The 15,375-nt window shown below is 40.6% G+C and overlaps 1 protein-coding gene across 3 annotated transcripts in view; it reads right to left on the reverse strand.

The window, feature by feature from the left end:
* Positions 1-15,375, reverse strand: part of CCSER1 (coiled-coil serine rich protein 1) — an 892,842-nt gene that overhangs the window by 479,138 nt on the left and 398,329 nt on the right. For all 3 annotated transcript variants that reach the window (XR_009555820.1, XM_060247055.1, XM_060247056.1), the window contains exon 7: positions 13,558-13,641. Coding sequence is in view for 2 of the 3 variants with exons in the window: in XM_060247055.1 (XP_060103038.1) it covers positions 13,558-13,641 (84 nt within the window). In the remaining variant the exon portion in view is untranslated. The remainder of the gene's footprint in view (positions 1-13,557; positions 13,642-15,375) is intronic.

The following is a 15,375-nucleotide window of genomic DNA, read 5'->3' on the forward strand; positions in this document are numbered from 1 at the left end:
CGGTGGAGAGTTCGCCATACAGGGCAATCTTGGGAAGGCGGTGGTTTTCCATCCTAGAAATATGCCCTGCCCAGCGCAGCTGCGTCTTCAACAGCAGTGCCTCGATGCTGGTAACCTCTGCCCGCTTGAGGACTTCAGTGTTGGTCACAAAGTCACTCCAGTGGATGTTGAGGATGGTGCGAAGGCAGCGCTGATGAAAGCGCTCAAGGAGTCGCAGGTGATGATGGTATAAAGCCCACGATTCGGAGCCATAGATGAGGGTTGTCATCACAACCGCTTTGTAAACATTGATCTTTGTGCCTTTTTTCAGATGCTTGTTGCTCCACACTCTTTTGTGCAGTCGGCCAAATGCACGGTTTGCCTTTGCCAGCCTGTTGTCAATCTCCTTGTCGATCTTGGCATCTGAGGAGATGATGCACCCCAGGTAGCTGAACTGCTGGACTGTCTTCAGAACTGATTCACCCACAGTGATGCAGGGAGGGTGATAATCTTCCTGGGGTGCAGGCTGGTGGAGAACTTCTGTCTTCTTCAGACTAACTTCTAGGCCGAATAGCTTGGCAGCCTCTGCAAAGCAGGACGTCATATGCTGCAGAGCTGATACCGAGTGGGAGACGAGTGCAGCATCGTCAGCAAACAGTAGCTCTCGGATGAGTTTTTCCATTGTCTTGGAGTGTGCCTTTAGTCGCCTCAGGTTGAACAGGCTGCCATCGGTGCGATAGCGGATGTAGACACCATCGTCCTCATCTAGATCTACTGCGGCTCTTTGAAGCATCATGCTAAAGAAGATCGTAAAGAGAGTTGGCGCGAGAACGCAGCCTTGCTTTACACCTGTGCCTATTGGGAAGGGCTCCGAGAGGTCGTTGCAGTGTCTGACTTGGCCTCGTTGGTCTTCGTGTAGCTGGATGATCATGCTGAGGAACCTTGGGGGACATCCTAAACGTTCCAAGATTTGCCACAGGCCTTTCCTGCTAACGGTATCGAAAGCTTTGGTAAGGTCGACAAAAGTCACATACAGACCCTTGTTCTGTTCCCTGCATTTCTCTTGGAGCTGCCTGAGAACAAATACCATGTCGGTGGTGCTCCTGTTAGCTCTGAAGCCGCACTGGCTCTCTGGGAGGAGTTCTTCTGCAATGGTGGGCACCAGTCTGTTCAGGAGTATTCTGGCAAGGATTTTGCCTGCGATGGAGAGCAGGGTTATCCCCCGGTAGTTGGAGCAGTCTGACTTTTCCCCTTTGTTCTTGTATAGGGTGATGATGATTGCATCGCGAAAGTCCTGTGGTAATTTGCCTTGTTCCCAGCAGGTGACAAGTACTTTGTGAAGTGAGCTATGTAGTACTGTGCCCCCATGCTTCCAGATCTCTGGTGGAATTCCATCAACTCCTGCTGCCTTGCCAATTTTCAGTTGCTTGATGGCTTTAACAGTCTCTTCTAGGGTGGGGATCTCATCCAACTCTGTTTTCACCGGTTGAAGTGGGGTGACGTGGATTGCTGAATCTTGAACTACGCGGTTGGCACTGAAGAGAACCTGAAAATACTCCGACCACCGGTTCAGTATGGATGCCTTGTCTGTGAGGAGCACTTGGCCGTCTGCACTATGCAAGGGACTCTGAGCCTGATATGATGGACCATATACTGCCTTCAGGGCTTCGTAGAACCCTCTTAAATCACCAGTGTCTGCACACAGCTGGGTTCTCTCTGCAAGCTTGGTCCACCACTCGTTCTGAATGTCTCGAAGCTTGCGCTGGAGGTTGCTGCATGCAGCGCGAAAGGTTGCTTTTTTCCCAGGACAGGAGGGCTGAGCAAGATGTGCTTGGTAGGCAGATCTCTTTTTTGCCAGTAATTCTTGGATCTCTTGATTGTTCTCATCAAACCAGTCCTTGTTCTTCCTTGTGGAGAACCCGAGGACTTTAATTCATTTATAACCCCTCTTTATCCAAAATAGGCATCCAAACCAGTTTACATAATTCGCCATGCCTCCATTTTTCCTCACAACAACCCTGTGAAGTGGGTTAGGCTGAGTATATATGACTGAGTCAAGGTCACTCAGCAAGCTTCTATGGCACAAGCAGGGATTCGAACCTGGGCCTCCCAGATTAGTCCAGCATTCTTCACCACCACACCACACTGGCTACTGACTTAGGGAAGTCATAAGATTTAGGTTTCCTAAGGATTTATGTTCAAGGACACCTTACAATTGTAGTGAGAAGGCCCTTAAGATTGGAGTGAGAAGGAAAACATTTTAAGGACTAATTAAATCATTCCTGCCAATAAGAATAGTCTTGGACTATATCAGAATGGCAGTGAAAGATGGCCATTCCCACGTATGGATTTCTGCATACACTGAGGCCTCCATAGAGGTACCAAAATATTAGGTTATAAATTACCTCTGTGTTGAAAGATCTAAGTCTTGTTTCCAGTAACAATTCAAAGGACTGAGTCTTAAAATCCCTAAATGGCTTGGGACTACAGTACTTGAAGGCAATAGATTACTTTGGCCTTCTCCCATACTGTTCAGCCTGCCAGCTAAGACTTTCCTCAGTCCTGTTCTCTGTGCCTCTGTTCCATTTCTGGTAGCAGGTGCTACCAGAGACAAGGCTTTTTCAGAGGTGGCCCCTTGTCTTTGAAATACCCATTCCCACAAGGCTTGCCTGGAGCCTACTTCACTTTCTTCTAAGTGCCAGGATAAAACAATCTGCTTTATTCAGACTTATAACTCAGCGGTTTTATCTTTCAAGCATTCTCTGACCTGAGGATCATTTTAACTACATTATTTTGGGTTGTTCCATGTGTATTTTATGCTGTTTTTATGCCCTGACATGTTTTAATGATGTTACCTTGGCTGTTTGGTCTGTTTTAATAACATTGGTAGGTCTCTGGAGAGGTGACACTAAGTAAATAAAATACCCCCACTCCCAGCATGTTAATTGGCCTCAAAAAGGTGGACAAGGTAACAGAATTATATATATATTTTTGGGGGGAGGTGCTTGGATCAGAAATGTCCTGATTGTTTTCATCCCCATATGATTCCTTGCAGGCTCTCAATTTGCGGTTTATTGTTGCCACTGTGCTGAATGAATACTGGCAGAGTAGCTGACTTTGAACACTTTATTTTTACAGCATCAGAACCAATAGGAAATATGGGGAATACTCATTCACCTACAGCAAGGTTATGATTTCTTCAGTGTGCCACAAATAAAAAGAAAGAAAACAACAACAACAACAACAAGCCACTTTCAAAGTAAAGCCCAGTCATATTTATCTATATCTGCAAGGATACCTGTCAGTAAAACCATGCATCTCTTCTGATGCTAGAAGTCTACCAGTGACACCTGAATAAGACAAACATATGCGATGCATTATTATTAAAGGTGTGTTAGTTATATTGTAACACCACTCAGGACACTTAAAGACAGACTTTTATTGTTGAGGCAATCAACTCCTACCATATTATTTCTATACAAATATGTCTAAGGGAATCAGCATCGGACCTGAAAACTCTTCTTGCGCTGACAGCATGACAATCGTTTATCTGAATCCGGCACTGAGTGGCCCCAAATGACGTTACTTTGTGATAGAGACTTAAACTAATATGCAGAATCACCTCCACAAGTGTAAGGGAATATTAAAGATTCTATCTTGCTGGCAGCTTTTCATCAAGGCTTCCGAGCGCAAGGAACTGCCGGCTAATCCACATTGTGTATCATTGGATACTGTCATTTTCACACTCTACAGCTGCCTTGCAGAGTTGACTTGAAGAGTAATTACTGCTGAGATAAGCCTTTTTTCTGGAATATGTGCAATTAATTCTCCCAGTAAAAAAGGGAGGGAAGAATCTGACACTTTAATAATGTTTAAGTACACCTAATCTATTTCTTTTCTGCTCAGATGTTTCCTAAATATAAGGGAAAAAGAGGATTTGAAAGTACTTAAGCTGCCTCTTTTTATGTAAATCATCCACGGACCTGTAATATTCTATCATGGAATAGCAAACGTGAAATAAGATCACAAATTATAATAGAATGCAGAACAAGTATGCAATTATCATTGAGATGAATACACAATATGATTTCCTTGCGTACCACCGTTTCTCTTATCAAACAGAGATTATCATGGCATTAAAGTTTCAAGGGCATGAAATTTGATTCAATTTCCTATATGTATATTGCACTGAATTAAAAACTGCTTCGCTGTTTCTATCTGTCTTGCCACAGAGGATATGCACTTGCATGTGTGCTGGATCCAGCTAGGTTTTTTGTTCATTCTCAGCCACTTCCCCTACTTACTGTATTCTCCCATCCTTGTGTGGCTTTTGTTTTTGAAGTTTTCATGATCCCCAAATACAGCCTTCTTGGTGGTCAAAGGAGACTCCTTTTTCTACCAGTGGAAAAGCCAGTTAGATCCGACCCTATGTTTCCTGACCTTTTTAAAAAAATTATTTTTGACAAATTAAAAACAACACTTAAAGAAAGTATATCCAGAGCTTTTTTTGTAGCAAGAACTCCGTTGCATGTTAGGCTAAACCCACTGATGTAGTCAATCCTCCAAGAGCTAACAGGGCTCATCTTAGAGAGCCTGCTGTAAGTTCTTGAGGACTGGATACATCAGGGGGGTGTAGCCTAATATGCAAAGGAATTCCTGCTACAAAAGAGCCCTGATTATGTCTATGGCTAGTGTAAATGAGCATATATTCCGATTTGCATGAGCTAGGATCCCCTCTCCAATGCCATTTGTTAAAGGATAACCTAATTATTTGGGAAAGCTCAAGTCAATCTTAGAATGTAACATATTTGAAATGTGATGGCAAGTATTCCATACAAAGTGGGGGCAGCAACAGCAATTTGATAACTGCTTCAAGGGGAAACCTACTTACAGGTTATTGTAAGAGGGAGAAAGGAGATAATCTTGAGAATACTGGCTCTTATTCTTGTGATAAATTTATGCAGCATTTCTAATACAAATTATTTCAGATAAACTGCCCAGTTAAAAGATGTTAATGCCGGCCACCTATTTAATCCTCCAAGATTAAACCCTAGGACCTGCAAATCTACTGCATATGTTCCAACAGCTTGTCCTAAGGCATTAAGCACCTCTTATGAAGCTGCAGTAACAAAGGTATATTCTCTGAGGGCCAGCTATCAAACAGAAATATATCTCATTCTCCTTCTGTCAGGGTGAAGGACCTAGTTTTGATAGTCTGCAAAAGGTGATGAATTAGAGCCAACTGAAATCCAGCAGCATGTGGGGGCTTTTGATTGTTCAATCAATATACAACAGCAACAGAAAATTTACAAGTGGGAGACCCACAAGGACTTGCAGTGGTCATCTCATTTTCCCCTTCCCTCCTATATTCTCTTTCTCCCCCGAAAGCTTCTCTTTTTTTCCTGATTCCTTCTCTCCTTCCTACTTACCACACATCCTACCTTTGTTTGTCCTTCGGCTTCAGCTTTCTCTCCTTTCCTCTCCCTTGCAGCCTCTTGCCTGGGAAGACCAGTCATGTAATTCTGGACATGGGGCTGTGCCAGTTGTGTGTTGCCAGCTGCCAGGCTGTGTTATGCAGTGTTATGCTGGGCCAACTGAGTGATCCTGGCTGCCAGGCTTGGCCCAGCCACCAAAAACCTGAATAAGGCACCTCATTTTCCCTTGTATCCCTTTCCTCAAACTATTTTCCCTTTCCCTTCTCCTGGCAACCTCCATATCCTCACCCTTCCCTGTTTCCTTCTCTCTTTCCCACCCATCAATCTACCTGTTATCTGACCCTCATCTTCTGCTATATTTAGTACTTACTTGCTTCATTTATATCCCTACTTTAGTCACAAATACCCTGACATTATTCTTCTCTTCATTTTATCTTCACAAAAACCTTCTAAGATAGATGAAGCTAAGCATGTGTGAAAGAGCCACATGCGGCTCCTGAGCTTCAGTTTGGCCACCCCTGCTCTTGACACACACACTTGGAGATCCTGATAGGTACTAATATCCAGAGGGAGAGCAGATGGACCAATACTCCAACTCGGTGTTAGGCAGTTTCATATGTGGACATGTTTTAAAACATCTCCTGCTACATTTTTATTGTTACGGTAGTCAGTTTGTTACATGCCACTTTTGTGATATAGAGTTGTCAGGTTGCATTTTGTTGTATGCCACTTTTGTGATAGTCAGAGTTGTCAAGTCACAGCCAACTTATGGCGACATCATAGGATTTTCAAGGCAAGAGGCATTCAGAAGTGGTTTTCCCATTGCCTTCCTCTGTGTAGCAACCCTGGACCTCCTTGGTGGTCTCCCATCCAGGTACTAAACCAGGCCTGAGCCTGCTTGGCTTCAGAGATGTGATGAGCCTGGGCTGGCCTGGGCCACCCAGGTCAGGGTTTTCAGAGCTGCAACTTGGGAAAGCAGCACACAAACAGAAGCAATAGAAATAATTAAAACTGGAAATAAATAGTAACAACGCTTAACACCTAATAAATAAACTCCAGCTAGAATCTTAAACACTGCTGTCATCTAAAACGAATACATTCTCTACCCGCTGGAACAAATTCCATAGCATCAACTATGCTAAGCTCACTGTATCAACAAAGTATAATTTTGCAGTGGCAGAACTGCCAGCTGCTTCATAATATATGCTTCAGACAAGACGGATTTTAAATCAGAACTCCACAGCGCACAAAAGCTTGATGCTCTCTGTATCCCTTTTTGTCACTTAATTTTATATACTAATTATATAATACATCATTCCTTAATGTAACCACATCTGAAACACAATACAGATAACCAGTATTTACTGCAGAGGCTCAGAAAAACGGCCTTCTTTATTCTCGCAAAGAACTTCACTTTACCAAAGCTAACATGTACCTCCTGTGTGTGAATATTCAATTTATTTACATTCCAATGTCAATACTACAGTAAGTGAAGCCAAACAGCCTCTCTGTTGATACACCTTTGAAGTGAAAATTATGATCCTCCTGCAAAAGTAACTATTGCTAGACTATGGGGGTGCCAATCATTTCCTCCTTCAGCTACAACTGCAGCCCCTCACTCTCCAGAAAAGGGTTCCCGGGGGGGGGGGCTGAGACTGGAGGAGGAAATCAGCAAGCTGCTTGTGTCTTATGCTTTATCAGAAAGATCCCTGGATTCATGCCAATACGCAACAATATTAATTTCCAATACTAATTAGACTATGTAAAGATTTTGCATTAAAGAATAATAAGAATGATCTGCTGAGACAGGCAGGCCATGAAGACAGACTGACAATAAAGAACTTCCCTGAAAAAGATGAAACTCACCCAATTACTTGCCAACATCTAGATACCAGCTATGTTTTTTCATAAAGTCCAAGTGAAGAAATCAAAAACTTGGCTATGATTTGAGGTCTGCTGCCCCAACCCTGGTTAAGTATGATGAAAACACAGATTAATTCACTGTGCTAGTGTCTGCACCTCATAGGGAGGCACAGTGAGATAGTACAAGCAGAAAGACTCAGTCATGGTGTGCTCAGTGCAGAGAGAATGATTAACCAAGGCTAAACCAGAACAAAATTTGCAAACTCACTTCAATAAATGGTTGCATATCCTGATTTGTAGCCAATAATTAATCATAAGTAGAATATTTAAATGTCACACTTAACCATAGATAAGAGAAGCAAATCATGTTTCAAATGCTAGATCTGGATGGGACTAAAGATTTTTATTGGTCTATGGTTACATCACAAAACTGTAATTTGTTAATCTTGGTGAGGGGAGGGAATCCTAAACTAAGAGATGGTGCTCATACAATCCCCTTATAGGAACATTTGTTTGTTTCCTGATAGTTATTTTCTGCCCTGACCTGGATAGCCTAGACTAGCTCAATCTTGTCAGATTTCAAAAGTTAAGCAGGGTCAGACCTGAATGAAAGGCCATCAAGGAAGTCCAAGGTTGCTACTCAGAACCAGGCAATGGCAAACCATCTATGTTGGCCTCTTGCCCTGATAATTCTATGGGGTCGCTACAACTTGGCTATGACTTGATGGCAAAAAATTAAATAAACACAACATTTTTTTTCTGCACATGCTGGTAGAATCTAGTCTTCTCTCTTCCATTTAACCTCTCCTGGGAAAGATGGAGTGGGGGGGAAGACACCTTATCCCTTGCAAATCATTTAGGTAATGGATAGCCTGAAGCAGAAATTATCTCCTTTCTTTATTAGAAAGATAGCTCAGATTCCATGGGGTGGCTTTCTGCTGATCTGCTCCATGGAGCATCTGACCCTTTCAATGTGCTGCCACTTCTTATGTCCATCTGCCTCCATCTGCACTACAAAGGGGGGGGGGGCAGGAAAGCAAGCCAGAAGCAAACCCAAAACAGACATCATGACAATACGAGATGAACTACTCGGAAAGACTTCCCTCACTAAAAGTGGCTAATAAATGCCACAAATTACATCAATAAATAGATGTGACAAGACAGCAGCTGATTTCTGGAAGCTGCTTTCTTTTTTCTGCTTTCCTAATGTTAACTTAATCATATGTTAGAACTTTTGTGTTGTGAGCTGCCATGAGCCGCTTTGGTGGGAAGGGTGGGATATAAACTAAATAAAATGAAATGAAATGAAATAATGAGTTCCTATGGTAAATAGTTAGCGACTAATTATTCAAGCAAGCAACCTACAGAAACGGCCACCTTCACAACATAACTCTTAGGACATTTAAGTTGTTTGTTACTTAAGAAAATAGACTCCTTCCATGAGCCATTATTTCTAGCAGCATATAGGTAGAGTTGACAACTCCAGCTTAAGAAATTCCTAGAGATGTAGGAGGTGGTGCCTGGGAAGTGGTACCCAAGGAAGGGTGGGAGCTTAGTGGGGATCTGGTGCCAGAATCTGCCCTCTGAAGCTGTCATCTCCCCCAGGAAAACTGATCTCTGCATTCTGGAGATCAGCTGTAATTCCAGAAGAACTTCAGACTCCATGCGGAGGCTGTTAACCCTACATATAACCAGCGTCAGTCAAAGTAAAAGAATTTTATTGCTTCAGCCATAGGCCATAACAACTCAACAAAACCCCCAAAGTATACAATGTGCTTCTCGCCATTAAAAAAAATCATTAAAATGCATAGCAAAATACAAATACTATAAGAAGCTTAGCAGTATACCAGATCACCACCTAGAAAACATTGTTTTCAGCACTTTAGCAATATGAATGTGTAGTCCAAACTACTTGCTCCCATTTTACAAATGTACTTTTTACCATCTATAAAGTTGGTAATGGGTTGGGACTTAGGTAAACTGCGGGACTGGATTTTCAATAGGGATGCCCTTTGTGACATCAACCTGACCCGTCAATCTAAATTCTCAGTCTGGTATCCCCCGGTTCAAGAAAAATAAATCCTTCTCCTGCTATCTAGTTGATCTCTCAAATGCCCATTTAAGAAAGGCATTTACTCAAGTTCGATTCCAAACTATGACATCTTCGTACCTACAAGGCAGATTCCTAAAAATACCTGTAGTCTTTTTTTCTGTGGTATCAACCAGATAGAAGATATTGCCCACTGTATTCTATTCTGTCAACTCAATCAGCCCATTCAAAATAAATTGCTGAATCAATTTCTCACAAAGTTTAGCTCAGAAGAGGAATGTATAAAATTTTTATTGGCCGATGCCATTCCAGATGTCACCTTTAAGGCGCCTACTTTCGACTTTCTAGCAATAAAAATAAGGAAGAAATTGATTACAGCCATCCATCCAAGAATTTGGGCTAAGTTATAGTCTTACTCTGCCATATAAGTTATAGTCTTATTCTGCCACAGTGGCCGCTTATGGACAGTAACTCTCAGAGTCAAAAATAAGCCCACTCCTGTTTATTTTGCCAACAACTTCCCCCCTGGTTTGAAGCCAGGATGGAAAGAAAGAACAGCATGAAGTTACAAGCCAGAGGGCAGCATATAATTATTTTAAATTATATATTTTCATTCCATAGATGAATATAGAATTAAGGACTCGAATATGGGAGAAAAAACTTATCTGAGCAGGGTCTTCTGTAGCTACCACTCTGCAGATGGGAACAACTGCCCATATATGTGCTTTCTCTGTAGTGACCCCATCCTGTAGAATGGCTTGCCTGAAGAGGTCTGGAACGCTCCTGGCATTTTGCAAGCTACGCAAAACAGAATTGCCTAGGAGGATCTGCCCTCTCTCTTATCTTCTTCCCTTTCTTGTTCTTCTCATCCCTCTCTTCCTCCCCCCACCTCCCGCACCTTTTGGTATACAGGACTACCCCTGCCCATATTTTATTTCATTGTTCCTTCTATATTGGTTCTGATTGTTATTCAGTCCTATTTTTTTCTATCCATCCCATTGTACCCAATGGTCCATAATACCTACAATATTATACTATGTAAAATGCTTTTGTCAGGAATTCTGTACTACTCCTCTCTAATGAATCATTTACATATATAGTTTTGTTGTTATCTATTGGAATTTTTTTCTAATAAAGTTGTTTGAAATTGTAAAAAAAAAAAAAAAAGAATTGCCTAGGAGGGCATTTTTATAAAGTAAATAGGAGCTATATCATAATAGACTTGTCCAGGAAAATAAACTGTTTCTGCCGATGGAGTGCCACATATTGCATTATTTAATATATCATGTTTAATACTCATGCTTTGTTCTGAAGACAGTTCCATTTCAAATTCCTGCAATTCTGAGTCCTATTGCATTGCTTATTAGCTATATAATCCTGTTGACTGCATTGATTAAAATAATGTAATTCACCTTGAGTCTTAGTGAGAAAAGCAGACTATAAGTAATGTATATAAATAAAAATAAATACATAGATGAGAGACTAGGCTTAAAGGCCAAAACCATTACAAAGAATGGATTGCCTTGGTAAACAACCGAGTGCTGGAAATGCATATAATACATATCTTAAACTGATAATAGATAGACAGACAGACAGATAGGTATCTCAAGGGAAGGAACTAGAAATTAATCCACCTAAGACCTTCATTTCAGTATTGAGTTGCCCTCTGCAAATTTATTCATATCTATTTCAATTTAATGACACAGAATATCCCTTAGAAATTTGTGGACATTACTGCATTTTCAAAAAAGAGACAAACCCACAGTAGAAGGATCTCTTGACAAGAGATTTAACCAGTATGTAATGCACATTAGCCAAGGTCTAGATGGACCACTGGTTTGAATAGAGGAATGACTGTTCTAGGACAGAGAACATTACTGCTGAACAAAGCAGGAGAATTTTTTTTGGAGGGGAGGGGAAGTTGTCAAATGTCCTTCAGCTACAAAAAGCACCCCAAGACTTTTGGCGAATGAAGATGTATGTTAAAATGTTAATGTGTTCAGCATGTGTTCAGGAAGAACTCCCCTCAACCTGAATCATCATCACAAAGCTAATGATGAATGAACAATTTTCTCTGATTCTCTTATTTCACTCTGTGGTGAATTCCACTCATCCTTAATTCCAACATAATGAAGAGAATACTTAAAAATTTTCTTTAATATTACATAATGTGGAAGCTACTACAGTTTTCCTTCCCATCATTTGTATCTCCCAACATATTTTCAGTGTACATATATACATTGACAAAACACTACGAAGAAGCTACAGTGAAGTGATCACACATATGATTGCATTGAGATTCTTTCTGTGAGTGGTTTTGACAGCATACACATGTACTTATTATTATTAGTGTTATCAGTGGGTATAACTTCAGTGACATTGACTGTTGTTAGCCGCCCTGAGCCTGCTTTGGCGGGGAGGGCGGGATATAAATCTGAGAAATAAATAAATAAATTAGAGGTTGGGAAAAGAGGTAAAGACACTGAGGGTTGTGGCAAACTTAAAAAGTGTTCAGTGCAAAATTCACAACCCCCCCCCCTTGAGAACTCCTAACAGATGGGTTCCACTTCAAACACAAGGCCAGAAAACTCCAAACTACAAAATTAAAGCATAAATTCAGATGAATGGAATTTCAGAAGAATCTTTGACCATGATTGGTTATATGGCAGCACAGTGATTGGTTGTATTCACTGTAGAGAAACCTGCATTTAAATAAATGCTGCTGAAGGTACAACTAATCAAGCAGCTAACACAGTGAACAGAAGGTGTTTCAAGAAAGCATTCCACACTCTGAAAGTGCAGCTTTCACGCTGACAATATCTGTGTGCAAAAAAAAAAAAGTAGTGCAGCCCTATATTTTGTATAGAAGTACACTTGAGATCCATTTTTTAAAAAACTGAATAAAATAAAATAAAGCCCAGTTCAGTCATGTTCACAGTAATGATAAGGCAGCTGTACACATGGAAGAGAGAAAACTTAGCAATTTTGCCCTTTCCCCTCTTCAGGGCAGCCCTCCAACTTATGTAGCTAACATAACCACATAGGTCCTGTGGTCTCACAGGTTTCCTGGGGTGGAAAGGACTAATGCAGAAGGGAGGGGAGAAAAGAGAGAGAAAGATCTGTGGTTTTCATGTTCGTGGACCACTGGATCTATAAAATAATTTTCAACAAATAAAATTAAATTACAGTAAAACAACCAATGTTTACATAGTTTGTACTGTGAATCGTATTCTATTCATCCTTTGTCCATTGTCGTATGCCCCATTTGAAGACAATTCATTTATTTTTAACACACTCTTTATAACTCAATATAATGGCAATAAGGAACTTTTTTGATAATGGACGCTTCAAATTATTTTTTAAAGACCCAGATAAAATAGAAAACATAGTTCCTCTGTGATTCTCATTCATCTCTCTCTCTCTTGTTTGTGTGTGGGCACACACCTATGCTAGGTAAGATCCACACAGAACTGCTGCATTCCTTTCAAAAGTGACTAATGCCTCTTTGATACCGCAAGAGAACTGTCAACACAATCTTCCAAAAGAAACGACCGCTATCAGTGTCCCTGCATAGTAGCCCTTTCTGAGGTTGACAAGTCCCCAGATACCCGAGGACTTGTAAATCTCCTTGAATCAGAATGAATGATTAATATGGCTCCTGGCTATCTACTTTACAGCAGGCACAATAATATTATGTACCACAATGACTCAAAAGGAAGATGACCCTGAATGTCGTCTGAAGAAGCGTGCATGCACACGAAAGCTTACGTTCTGAATAAAACTAAGTTGGTCTTAAAGGTGCAATTGACTCCTATTTTGTTCTACTACTTCAGACCAGCACGGCTGCCTATTTGGATCGATCCCTTGAAAATGTTATCTACGCACAGAAATAGTTAAGATTCAGGTGGTTGCGTTGATCTGAGGCAACAGAACAAAATTTGAGTCCAGTGGTACCTTTAAGACCAACAAAGTTTTATTTAAAGTATAAGTTTTCTCGTGCACGTACACACAGTCAATTGTTATTGAGTGCAATTGTAACCTTTATGCAAATATAAGATGGCCTCCTTGGTTTTTGGTGGCATACCTGCAGAGGAGGAGGAACTAGACTTGCACACGAGTAAATACTCTCTGTGTGTATATAAAACACACATGCACACTTGTTGGTCCCAACAAGGTCAACTTGCTATCTGGATGAGCTCTGTGAAGAAATAAGTGTTCAGTCCTGCTTACCAGTTCTTCGCGGAGTTGAGAAATGACTTCATCTCTCTCCTTCAGTTGCAGTGTCAGTGTCGAGTATTCATCTTTCATTATATCCTATAAAAACATCAAAAGAGATGTTATAATAGGCTTAGCGGTTTTCCTTTGCTTTTGACAAGAAAAGGCAGCTTCACACAGGGCGAGATAATTGCATCCAACTAATGAAACTCAATCCCTTCTCTATCAGGTGGGATGTATATTCTACAAATTCTGAGTTTGCCACATACAAAACCTAATGCATTCAAAGATATTACATACACAGAAATGGAAACAGCTCCCTGTGTGTTAAGTCCATTTTGTTAGAGTCTGATTCTTTTAATGTTTTTTTTTTAAAAAAACCCATTGAAGTCTCTGTCAGGAGTCTCTTTATTTCAGCGAAGGAACAGATGGCCGTAAAATTTCATAGTTCTGTTCACACAAAACAGCATTCCAGAAATTTCACTTCAGATGCATTACTGGGGATTAGAAGAAATAAACCAAATCAGACTGCAGATGGAAAAGGTAAGCAGAGGCACAGACTGCAATTCAGCAAGAGAAATGAAGCGACCATTTCATGGGAGGAAATAACCCACCATGACAGTCAACAATATTTCTACAAAGTCAAATTTTGTGATCTGTGGGTGGCTTTGGTGCTCTTCTAAATGAGATTCAAACAATACAGGTTACAGTCAGGGTTTCATAAGAAGCATGAAATTAAACTGATATAAAGGTACCCAGAAAAACGCTGAGGGTGAAAACCAGAACAAGATTCTTAAACATAGCAGGATGTCTGTACTACAGTTTTAAAACAGCTGAAGCACCCTTGCTCGCGGAACTATGGGAACCGTAGTTCTGTTTATTTGACTAGCTTTCTGGCAGACCCCTTTCAAAAGGCTTCAAGATTAACTTTAGCTTTCCTAGCCTATCTCTCCACTGGAAAGGTTGACTGGGTATCTGGTGCTTGGTGGAACATTGGAAGCAAATTTGTGGGGCAAACCATCATCACACTGAAGCTGCAATATCACTTTGGGCACAAACCTGGATATGATGTCACTGTATCAGGGTGACACTCTAGGATTCACTCAAAAACTCTGGATTTTAAAGCACTTTCATTGTCCCCACCTCCACTATTACTAATGGAGAATTTTCCAAACTACTATTGAGGCAGGTAGATAAACTAGAAAAATCTAAATAAACTTGTAGTGTATCAGTGTCCCCCCAAAAAACAGCACTACTAATACAACCACATAATACAATAATTAGCTATCTAAGTGAGTTTATCAGAGCAAGTAGGAAGATGTATCTCCTGCATAAAGTAGATTTTTATATGATAAAAAAACCAAAAAACAAAAAGCAGGTGGCATGGTTCCCTTGAGATGATAACTCTACAGAATGCAGGTGGAGAATCACATGACTGAATATTCTCTTTCATGAAACACAGTCTTCTAATGGAAAACAATTACATTCTGCTTGCATTGTGCAAGTAGAGAGCCACATTCCTGGATGCTGCCAGCAAGTCAGTAATAACTCTTCCCCCCCCCCCTCAAATATCTAAGGTATAACATTTAAATAAAATACTAGATTATGAATTTTGTTATAATGATGAAACAGATTGGACTATTTAATCTGCAATCCTTGATGAAAGCAACCCCTCCCCCCAATGTACTACCTCATTAAATTATTTTAATTTTATTTTTTCCAAAATAGATGGCTTGAAGTGATCTGTAACCAAGCATGTATGTGCAATGCAATTAAATCACTTAGATCATCATAAACAAATATTTTAAACAGCCATAAATGACACATGACTAT

This window comes from Heteronotia binoei, chromosome 9, assembly GCF_032191835.1.
Source record: "Heteronotia binoei isolate CCM8104 ecotype False Entrance Well chromosome 9, APGP_CSIRO_Hbin_v1, whole genome shotgun sequence".
NCBI lineage: Eukaryota > Metazoa > Chordata > Lepidosauria > Squamata > Gekkonidae > Heteronotia > Heteronotia binoei.